Source organism: Nicotiana sylvestris, chromosome 6 (assembly GCF_000393655.2).
Source record: "Nicotiana sylvestris chromosome 6, ASM39365v2, whole genome shotgun sequence".
NCBI classification, from domain to species: Eukaryota; Viridiplantae; Streptophyta; class Magnoliopsida; order Solanales; family Solanaceae; genus Nicotiana; species Nicotiana sylvestris.
In genome coordinates this window covers 111,462,860-111,474,667 of record NC_091062.1, presented here as the reverse complement: position 1 = coordinate 111,474,667, position 11,808 = coordinate 111,462,860, and the positions used below count along the sequence as shown (strand labels likewise).

Genomic DNA, 11,808 nt, shown 5'->3' with positions numbered 1-11,808 from the left:
TATTCCAAAGGAATGTGAAGAGTGCCTTCCTGAATGGTTTTCTCAAGGAAGAAGTCTATATCAAGCTATCTCCAGGTTTTGAACGTCATGAACATCCTGAACATGTATTCAAATTGGATAAGGCACTGTAAGGATTGAAGCAGGCCCCTAGAGCCTGGTACGAAAGACTATCCAAGTCTCTCTTAGAAAATGGCTTCACAAGAGGAAAGATTGACAGTACAATGTCTTTGAAGAAATGGGGAAGGAACCTGCTCATTGTTCAGACTTATGTGGATGACATCATATTTGGAGATACAACTGACTCATTATGTGAAGAATTTTCTAAATTCATAGGAAGTGAGTTTGAAATGAGTATGATGGGGAAACTGAATGTCTTCCTGGTCTTAAAGTGAAGCAGTCCATAAAGGGAACGTGTATCAGTCAGCAGAAATAAATCAAAGAACTCTTGAAAAGGTTTGATATGGAAGCATCAAAGGGGAATCATTGGATCTCTACTCTACCTTACTGCCAGCAGGTCAGACATTGTATTTAGTGTGGGATTATGTACAAGGTTCCAATCAAATTCTAAGGAATCTCATCCGAAGGCTGCTAAGAGAATTCTGAGATACTTTAAGGGCACACAGAACCTGGTTCTGTACTATCCTTTAGGTGGCAATTTCAACCTTATTGGTTATACTGACGCTGATTATGCAGGCTATCTGGTGAACAAGAAAAGCACATCTGAAATGGCTCATTTCCTTGGATCATGTTTTAGCTCATGGGGTATAAGGAAACAAAACTCAGTGGCTTTCTCAATAGCTGAAGCAGAATATGTTACAGCTGCCTCGTGCTCATTCACGTTGGATCAAGCAACAATTGGAAGATTTTTGTGTATACATTGATTGTGTACCACTTCTATGTAGCAACACCAGTGCTCTCAACATGGCAAAGAACCCGGTTCAACACAAGAGAACCAAGCACATTGATGTTAGATACCATTTTCTTAGGGACAATGTCGAAAAGGTTCTGATTTGTATGAAGTTCTAAAAGACAAAGGATCGGGTAGTAGACATCTTCACCAAGGCGCTAAGCAAGGAACAATGTGAAAGAAATCTTCTGGAGTTGGGGTTGATCAAGCTCAACTAAGGACCTGGTCCCTCGATGATTGGCTATGTTAAGAAGGAAAGGTACAATGCTAAAAAGTATTTTTGGGCGACATCTAACTCAAATCTATTCTGTTACAGGTATACACATATGGCAGTCTTAGGACAAAAACAAGTAAGAGTGGCATTGCATTTCTAGGGGTCTTTGCTCAAAATTTTCAAAAACCGTCAAGGAACCTGGTTCTTGTGACTCAGTTTAGTAGTCTCTCCAATACTTATATGCCTTTTTAAGCTGCTGAAGTGTCATGTCATTAATTTATTTCTTCCTTTCTCATGCATCTCCTCCTACCTTTTGAAGTCCAAAAATGTTAAACCTTTTTCTGAATTGACCCGTTGTCCCAAAAAGCCACTTCTTTATCTTACACCCAATTAAAACCGATTATTTTCTTCAAAACCAAAATCAACCTTGTCTCAAAAAGAATCCTTCTCTCCAAATATGTCAGAAGTAAACCTAACTCTGTCACCTTCCAAAATACTAACTCTATCTAAATCAAACCCCCAAGAAGTCTTTGGTATATTTTAATGAGTTTAACTAAAAAGGAACGGGGTAGATCTAATATTCTAGAGTGTGAGGCTGAAATTGTTGTTGGGTTTGTAGAAGCCTTGAAGGATGAAGAAATTTGTGAATCTACTGAAAAAGAGGGGAACTGAATGAGGGACCCGGTCCCTAAAATCCTTCTTAGGATGTTAATTTTAATGATGATCTTTTTCTCTTGGGTTCTATGCTTAAATGAACCTCTGATCCAGTAAAAAGTATTGAGAAAAACAAGTTGATTGATGATGAAGTAGTGTAACCTGCTGATGTGGTGATTGTGGAAGAGAGGATGAAGTGAAAGAATCTCCATTTGTGAAAACAAAATGGAGAACAAAGTGTTGGCTGAGAAAGATGCAGCAAATGATAATGGTAAACAGATTGAGAAAAAGAAGAGGGAGACACGACTGCTCAAGGATAGAAAGGGTAGTGTAAGTGAGGAACTTGGTTCCTTATAGAAGCAAAAGGTTGAGCCATTAGGTTTGGAAGGAGAACACGTTTAAGTCTCAAAATGTGTTGTAAGGCAGAGTGTTGACTCTGATATTGCTGAAAAATGGAGGAACTTCTTGATATTGTTGATTTCCAAAAATAGAATCACTTCTTTGTTCCTCCAAGTCCCAATGTTTATGAAGAAGAAGTAAAAACTTCTATGTTTTACGTGATATAATGATGCTATATGTGCATGGGACTGAGTCTATTTTTTATGAGACGAAGCTTGGGGAGATTTTTGGTGATCTGATTGATGGTGCAACCTACTCAGATAGGTTGCAAACCTGGTCCTCGAGGACCCTTGGCAGAATAGAGTGCTAAGTTGAAGGGTGAGAAGAAAGATTGAGGAAACAAGTGGCGGAACTGAGAGAGAAGATGATCATTGATCAAAGGAGAGTAAATGAATGAATGAACAAACTCATCAAGGCCTTATCCCCTTACTTTTCCTCCTGCCCAGTGATCCATGTTTTTCACTCCTAAATTCCCTTGACTTCTTATCTTCTTTTGATCCCTATATTTGATGACATTGGTACTTTAGTTGTTTAAATTGTCATATTATGTATTGTTGAAACTACTATGCTTTTATTATGATTAATCCACTGCGGGCAATAACTCTATTTTGTGCACTGACATTCACTTGTTGTTCTTGTTATTGTTTATGCTATGTTGCCCAAGTGCCCTGAGTTAATGTTCCTGAACTTCTTTTTGGTTGTGCTTCTTCTGTTATTCTTTTCAATTATGCCAAAAGGGGGAAGTTATATAGGTGTCAACATGGGGGAGTAATAGAATAGAATTGATATGTTGTGTTGTGCATGAAAGATAGCTCTGCTTCGCAGGGGGGTTGCTGATAATATGTTGATTATAGATCTGATCCACAGGAAACATGTGAGGAATCTGGTTCTCTAGAGGAATATTAATTTTAGGCTTGTCATCATCAAAAGGGGGAAATTGATAAGTTATGGTACCTTGAGTTTTGATGATTTTCCAAACAATCTTGAGGAACCAGTTGTGATCAGCTCCTTAGGTTTGGTTCTCATGGGGAATATGGCTGATTCGTAGGGGGAGCAATGTGGAGATCTGGTTCTCAGGGGGAATATCAATTCTAAGTTTCTCATCATTAAAAAGGGGGAAATAGATAGGTTACAAGTACCTTGGACATAAGTACTTTACTTTGTGTTTTGATGATCTAAGAAACTTACCATCCAGAACCAGATAAGGAACCTTTAAACATTTACAAGACCTTGAGATCACAAAGTTCCAGGTTGGGATCCAGCCCTTGGAAAAGCAAGGTGACTGCTATTTACTGAATCAAAGGACTTGCAGGAGCTGACCATAGAAGAGCTGGTTGGAAATCTGAAGACCTGCGAGAACAGGAAGATAGACAGTGAAAGAAGAGAACCAAAGAAAGAAAAGAACCTGGTACTCAAAGATGATAGCAATGACTCAAGTGAGGAAGAGTGGAAGGAACAACTGAGGAAATAGGTCCCTACTAGTTCCGAGGAGACTGTATGAAGTCAACTCTCCAGCAAGAAAGTTGTTGCCTGCACACGCTATTGTACAGGAATAGTGCAGCAGTCAACTTTCTGTGGAAGGCTTTTTACCTACCTTGTTTACATCATTGTAAGTGATGTCACACAAGTATAAATACAATCAAGGAATGTAAAATAACTTACTTCACGAGAGAACCAGATAAAGGACCTGAAGTATGACTGGTACAATCATTCAAGTTAATCGACTCAAGATAACCTGGGCAGTGTGCCTTTGGACTCACAAGAACCAGATTAGGGACCTGATCCCTTGGTATTCCCCTGACAGAAGTATAAGTCAACTATATAGCTGGAAAGCAACTGCAGAAAGTGACTGCCTGCAATTGTACACGCAACAGTTCAGCGGACAGTGCAGCAATCACTTCCCATTGAGAAGAGGCATGTACTAACCAAGAATTGAAAACACTAAAGTGATGTCTTTTGTAGTATAAACCTGGTGCAAGGCACAAGACAATTCCTCTCCAAGACTTGCAAAAATCAAAAACGAAAATCCTTTCCCAGGTGCTTGCCGCAACCTCTCTCAAGAACAAAGCTGCTACAACCTCAAGGACCGGATCCAAGATTGAAGACATCTTAAGTCCTTAGGTTTGTTGAGTCTTTGTTATTTGTTCTTTATTGTAACTCCTATCTTGCTTTTTAGAAGCTGTTTTTAAGAAACCCAAAATCTGTAAACTCTTCAGTTTATGTTGTGACTAGGTTTAGTCATAAGTTAAAATCTTTATAACTAGAGAGTATAAAGTGGCTTGTAATAAGTGTTATTACAAGTTAGAGTGATTGAAGTCTTTGTAATAGAGTTATTACAAAGTGGCTTGTGGTAAGAGTATCACAAGTTAGTCAAAGTATTTATAATTAGAGAGTCACAAAGTGGCTTATGGTGAGAGTACCACAAGTTAGTTGAGTTGAATCCTTTGTAATAGAGTTATTACAAAGTGGCTTGTAATAGGGGTTTACAAGTTAGTGAAGTTGAAAGCCTACAAGTGTAGGTCATGGTTTTTGTCCCCTTGAGTTGAGATTTTTCCACGTAAAAATCTGTGTTTTTTATTTACTGCCGAGCTACTGCGTGACCAAATAGATGTTGTGCCCCCTCTTTCTCGCAAAATCGGGTTTATGACATTTGGAAGGATAACTCGTTTCCTTTTGGAGATTGGGTTTGAATAGAAAAGTCGCCACCTAATGATTTAAGTACATTAGGACACTAGAAAGGTTTGATTTGAACAACCAGAGATTGGGTAAGGGCTTGAAATTATCCCAAGGGGAAGGTGTTGGCATCCCTCAGGATCCACTAGTGTGGTTCCCGGCCAGGCAATTATTGTGACTTTAGTGCAAGTAACACATAGGCAAATAATGGCTTTAAATAAGAGGGAATTTTCACGTAATGGTTACAAATAAACAAAAGTAAGAAAAAGGAACTAAAAGAAATGATTCTCTTAAAAGCAATAGTTTAAAAAGATTTAAAAGAAACAAAGAAAACAAAGGAAAGGGGGTTCCTAGGTTTATTAATAATATGGATCACCCCACATAACATCCGGTAATCACTCCTCAGTGAGGGGCTACACGTGATGTTATTGCATGGTCATCATATCCATATCTACCCTTTCCCACCCTGTTAAGGTATTAAAGCGCGGAACGGTCTCGTTTACTTATTGCATGCTATTACCCGCCCCAATCCTATCAGCCCCGGAGGCACTTGGGACTACTAATCTTAGAGGGAGGAGGTATTGGGCTTATTTGTGGTTTCAAAAGGTAAAATACTAAGGTGACAAACAAAACACATATAGCAAGTTTGGGGGAAGCATATAAACAAATAAAAGGGCTCAAACAGACCTCCTTTAAACCAAAGAAAGCACATAATGTAGCACGACTTGCATGTACTATTTAAGGTCTGATTAAAACTTAAAGGGTCGAGGTAGACTGATTTATTACATAGTTTAGATAAGAAGCCCGAATCAGGCCTGCTTGCTGGTTGTAGCATATAAAATCTGATTCAGTTTATAAACTTTCACCCTATGGCTTGCCTAAGTGCTGGACGAAGACCTATAGGCGTGATATACTGATTCCAGAAACGATGAAGTAAACATGAATACATACTGAAGAAAGAAAGGCGAGTTTTTAGCAAAAGAGCATACGACACTATTACTGGTTTTAGACTTATAAGCGAGTGAAACGATTCAAACTAGATTAATAGTTCCTATAGGCATGCTTTCTATGCGTTGTTGATTTTAAACCCCTTTTAACAGACATGGTAAAATGCGAAAACCGTATAAACATGATATCTAGGTGTTGAATTTCATTTAAGGCCTATGAACATGATATCTAATTGCGGTTGATTGATTAAGACCTATAAACATGATTGCCTAATGAAGAATGTATATGCAAAATTCAGAAAGACCTATAGGCATATTTTCTATGTACGTATGCAGGATTCAAATTTCCAGGTAATTATAAACATGGTATCTATATGAGAGAATGCAGAATCCCTACAGACATGGTATCTATATGAGGAATGCAGAATTCAAGAAGTGACCTATAGGCAGGATATCTATACGAGAGTGCAGAGATTCAGAAATAACCTATAAGCAGGATATCTATATGAGAGTGCAGAAATTCAGAACTACACCTATAGATAGGATATCTACCCTTCACATAGTTATCCCCTCCCTTTTCACTAGCCATCCCCAAGAGTTTATTACAAAATTATTATAGCCCAGAAAAAAAAAAGAAAAATACATCAGAAATTAAAAGGTACAACCAAGGAGAGCTTGAGTCAGACTTCCTGTCTGAAATATGAAGTAAACCAACTCCAAGAGATCATATTTTAAAGCATTTCTACCATTTGGATGTGTCAGAATTCCCTAAGAATTTCATAAGAACTTCGGGAAGTGCTTACACCCAAATGTATCACCAGATTAGGACATAGTGTAGTGTGGAAGAGCCAGCCCTCAGGTGTCCAAGTTCAGAGGGAACTCAAGGTCCCAAGGTAAGGCTCACAAGAGGGGGCAGAACTTAGGAACTAAAAGGGAGTGCAAGTGCAAAAGTAGAATTCTGAAAGGGGAAAGGGAAAAGGGGAATAACTTAAAATCAGTACACATAAGGGAGTAGGGGAATGGGGAAATTTGCAAGAGCAAAAGAAAAGTATGTTGATGGGCACACCCAGCAATGGGAGATGTTGGCATACCCTCCAGCCTGTTTGCTTAGAGGTTAAGACCCCATTGGTTCAAACTTAATTCATGGGCAACAACTCACATTGCCATGACTTAAGTCACAACTCTCAAATACATAGGGGTAATGGGGATAGGTAGCAAGGATTCACAGCAGAAACAGGCAGAAAGATATGAGCATACCAACTTAAATATTGAATTTTACAGAAACAGTAAAGTAGGCATGGATATAAAAGTTGTAAATGAACACAAGACTATTATGTGAATCCTTGTGTGTAAATAAGAGAAAATACTATTATGTGTAAATAAGAGTTCAAAAAGATTGTGAAAGTGTCTTGTGTCTGTGAAGAGGGTCGTGCCTCTTATAGCGTAAAATCAGGCAGGAATAAGGTAAGAAAATAGTTGAGGAACTGATTGTCAATCAATTACACAAGACTCCCTTTAATTAAGGGATTCAGATTCAAAACGGTTAAAAATCATTTAAAGAAAGAATTTGAATAAACATTTTGTGCAAAGCATGCAATTAGGGGCAAATACATAAAAGGTTATTTTAAGGACAGGGTTTTGAAGTACACGGTTGTATAAATAAGGTAAGAAAATCAATTAGTAGCCAGTAAATCAAATGGTCAGGGATCTTGTAATTACTGATCCATGAATGAACCAAGTCATAAAAGCTGAGAAAGGTTTTGAAATTAAGTCGAGTCATGAGAAAAATCAGCAAAAAAGGAAGGAAAATCAATTAGTCCTATTCAAAAGGAAATCTGAACTAATCGTAAATTTGAAAGCCCCTTTAGGGGGGGTTCATCACATATGAAGAGCATACAAACATGCTGAGTTGAAAGAAGATGTTGCCATTGCAAAATCAGTAGGAAAATCCAGTGTAGAAGAGTTTAGTAAAAAGCCAGAATTTTATGAAAACAAAGATGCCCAAACTCGGTTCAAAGACTCGAAGATCTCTTAGAAGAAACTTAAACAGATCTCAGTATAAAGAACTTAATATGGAGACTTAAGAACTAAAAAATACAGTAGAAGAAACACAAGAACACAAGAGAAAAGACACACAGTAGAAAAGCATGCGAGAACATAGTATAGGAAAACACAGTAGGAGAAGCATACAAGAACATTGTAAAAGAAAATACAAGATCACAGTAGAGGCAAATACACACAAAGGAAAAAGAAAGAAAGTCAGAGAAACATTTAAATATTTTCAGAAAGCCCTAGATCGGAGAAGAAATGATTTTGAAAGTACTTTTTGAAAGAAAATCCAGAGAAATCATTTGAAAACTCAGGGAAAGCACATATACACAATAGATCTAAAGGAATCTGAGAAAACCTCAAAGGGTTAGGGTTTTAGAAGAACCTTAGAAATGAGAAAGGCTTTGAAAAGTCACCGATCTGAGTCGAAGAGGTCAGAATCAGGCTCAAACAATCATGGTACGCCGGAGCAAAGCCGGAGATGACCATGAAACTTTGAATTGACAGAGGTTTGGATACGACCCTTCATGGTCAGGCCTTGAATCTTCAGAAATCAGGCGCGTGGGAGCCATAGGAGGCCAGTGTAGGGTTTCTGTAGCCTTGGAAGCCATGGATTCCGGTGGTTTCCAAGGTGGAAGTGGTGGGAGGTGGCTAAGGTTTGAGAAGGTTCGAGATAGTTTGAGAGAATGGGGGGGTTCAGAGGCGGCTTGGTAGGTGGAAAATGATTTAGGTTTAGGGGGGTTGGTAAATTATAAAATGAAAGGGAGAACGTGAGTCGTTGATCTGTTAGATCAACGGCTGGCATTTAAAGGGGGTCGGGTGGGTTATTTTAATTGGGTAAGGGGTGGGTAATTTTAGGAATTGTGCTGGGGTTCAATTGGGTTTAATTGGGGTAGAATTTAGGCTAAAATTGAAATAAGTAGGGCTAGTATTTAAATAGCCACTTTTCCCTTATTTATTTTATAAAAAATAGTAAAATGATTTATGGAAATAAATTAAAGGTACTAATTTAATTTATAATATATAAATATTAAATTAAAAATATTGGAATTAATTTTGTAATTATAAACGCAATTAAATCTAAAATAGGCTAGTATTGCAATTACATGCAATTTAGCTTTAAAATACTAAATAAATTTGTAAAAAATGTGCGAAAATTACCTTAGCTATATTTTAGTATAAATATGGGAATTCAATAAATGAATTACCAAAATGCCAATTTTGGGAACACTTATTGGGTTTTTCTTGATAAAATAAGGCAATAAAATTGATTTTAAAAATCTTTAAAATTAAGTAAAAATAATAAAAATATTTATAAATACTTATATATATGCATACATGTGCTATTTTGAAAGTATTTTGCATATAAAAATATACAGGGAAAAATTGGGTATCAACAGTTGCCCCTCTTTACTCGGGAAGGATGAAAGAGTTGTCGGGTAAAGATATGATGGCCAATTTTAACCAAACGAAATGGTTTGAAGAGGTTGGCCGTGCTCTGGTTCCTGAGCTGCCTACATATCCTTGGTCTTATAGGAATCAGGCCATATGTAGTTCAGGATCTGTCGGCGAGGTATGCCGATGGAGGTTTTTCAAGAACGGACGCAATGGGATGAGCGGTTAAGGTCTAATGGGGCTTGCGGTAATTGGAACGGGACTGCTCCTGCTGAGACGGTCATTGCTCGCCGTTTTACCTGCAAATAAGCAATACAAGTGTATATTGTGCGGAAATTTAAACGTGATGCAAGTTCCCGTCGGACCATGAATGTTGTCTTTGGACGGTTAGGATGACGTCCTCAGACCATGATGTCTTGGGCCATGAAGCGTATGATAAGGGATTCGCAGGCCATGAAATGATGCTCTCGGGCTATGAGAATGATGCCTCCGAACTATAACGCCTTTGAATAATGATATGCAAAAGATAAAAGGGGTCCTCAGGCCATGGCATGGCGTTCTCGGGATATTAAAATGGTGCCTCCGAACAATGACGCCTTTGGATAGATTGGCGATCTTTCAGCCCATGAGATGCAGAAGGTGGCGATATTTTAGCCGATGCAAGATGTAAATGAAGTGGCGATCTTTCAGCCGATGCAAGATGTAAATAAAGTAGCGATATTTTAGCCATGCAGAATGTAAATGAAGTGGCGATCTTTAAGGCGATGAAAGATGTAAATGAAGTGGCGATCTTTCAGCCGATGCAAGATGTAAATGAAGTGGCGATCTTTCAGCCGATGCAAGATGTAAATGAAGTGGCGATCTTTCAGCTGATGCAAGATGTAAATAAAGTGGCGATATTTCAGCCATGCAGAATGTAAATGAAGTGGCGATCTTTCAGCCGATGCAAGATGTAAATGAAGTGGCGATCTTTCAGCCAATGCAAGATGTAAATAAAGTGGCGATATTTCATCCATGCAAGATGTAAATGAAGTAGTGATCTTTCAGCCATGCAGAATGTAAATAAAATGGCGATCTTTCAGCTGATGCAAGATGTAAATAAAGTGGCGATATTTCAGCCATGCAGAATGTAAATGAAGTGGCGATCTTTCAGCCATGCAGATGGAGGTAAAGCTTAACCTCGGAAGGCAGAATGCTAGCCTTATGCAATGCAGAGAATGCAGATGGAGACAGAGCTTAGTCTCGGAAGGCAGGATAGTAGCCTTATGCAATGCCAAAAATTGCAAATAGAGACAGAGCTTAATCTCGGAAGGCAGGATAGTAGCCTTATGCAATGCAAGAAAATGCAGATGGAGACAGAGCTTAGTCTCGGAAGGCAGAACGGTAGCCTTATTCAATGCAGAGAATGCATATGGAGACAGAGCTTAGTCTCGGAAGGCAGAACGGTAGCCTTATGCAATGCAGAGAATGCAGATGGAGACAGAGCTTAGTCTCGGAAGGCAGGACGGTAGCCTTATGCAATACAAAGAATGCAGATGGAGACAGAGCTTAGTCTCGGAAGGCAGAATGGTAGCCTTATGCAGGAAGTAAAAATGGTAAATGGCAATAGAGTTTTCTTAGTTGATAGCAGATTGTGGTATCGTGATTGCTGGGGACATTGTGCCTGCTGGGGACACTATTTTGTGCAGATACCAGTTGCGAGAAAGTGCAATAGGTCGGAGAGTTGTATTCCTGAACTTTGTGAGTGAGCGTATAGTATATTTGATGATTTTGCAACTCAAGTGCCTGTATCCAAAAAAATCGTGAGTTTGTAAAGGGGAGGTTAGTTCGTGTCCCTGCTGACTTTGCTTGACCTGCTCGGTGATACTGTGCGTATCACTGGGGTAGCGTTGCTAAACAGAGCGATTTCAGAAACAAACATGCATGATTTTAGTAAAGAAAGATGTAACATAAATACATGATTGAGAATAGTTTTCTTTAGATAAACCGACGACTGCGACATGGTTCAAGACATTGCAACTTTTCTTACTCCGGAATTTTGAGGGTCCTCCTCAAAATTCTGCCCCAGTTTATTGGGCTGTGCTTCTTACGGCTGCTTGCAGCGAATGGCTGAAATCGCTTCGGAATTTTGAAGGTCCTCCTTAAAATTCTGCCCCAATTTCCAATTGCGAGGGGAAATGAAAATTTTATTGAATTGTGACCGAACCCATAGGGATGCCTACGTATCCCCTCTTAAACTAGAATTAGGTCAGGCGTAGTTCAAATTACATCATGAAAGAAAGCATAAAGGTTACACATATTATCGCTTGACTACATTTGAATTGATCGGCTTTGGCCAAACTTCTCCGTCCATTTCTGCAAGTATGAGGGATCCTTCTGTCAGAACCCGGTGAACCATGTACGGACCCTGCTAGTTGGGAGAGAATTTCCCTTTGGCTTCATCTTGATGCGGAAAAATTTTCTTTAACACCAGCTGCCCCGGTGTGAATTGTCTCGGCTTGACTCTTTTGCTGAAGGCTCTGGACATTCTTTTCAGATAGAGCTGACCGTGGCAAACTGCATTCATTCTC

General features: G+C 38.8%; 1 protein-coding gene across 1 annotated transcript; it reads left to right on the top strand.

The window, feature by feature from the left end:
• Positions 1-221: 221 nt before the first annotated feature.
• LOC138871102 (secreted RxLR effector protein 161-like) lies at positions 222-881 on the top strand. The gene is made up of 2 exons (XM_070148956.1): positions 222-336; positions 454-881. The coding sequence occupies exons 1-2, from the start codon at positions 222-224 to the stop codon at positions 879-881; spliced, it is 543 nt and encodes a 180-aa protein (XP_070005057.1).
• Positions 882-11,808: the final 10,927 nt, after the last annotated feature.

What these genes read in the sequence shown, in the direction of transcription:
- LOC138871102 (XM_070148956.1), top strand. Translation starts at nt 222, where the DNA reads ATGTCTTTGAAGAAATGGGGAAGGAACCTGCTCATTGTTCAGACTTAT. An exon ending in ATTTTCTAAATTCATAGGAA is followed by an intron (nt 337 to 453) that starts GTGAGTTTGAAA and finishes ACTCTTGAAAAG; the next exon opens with GTTTGATATGGAAGCATCAA.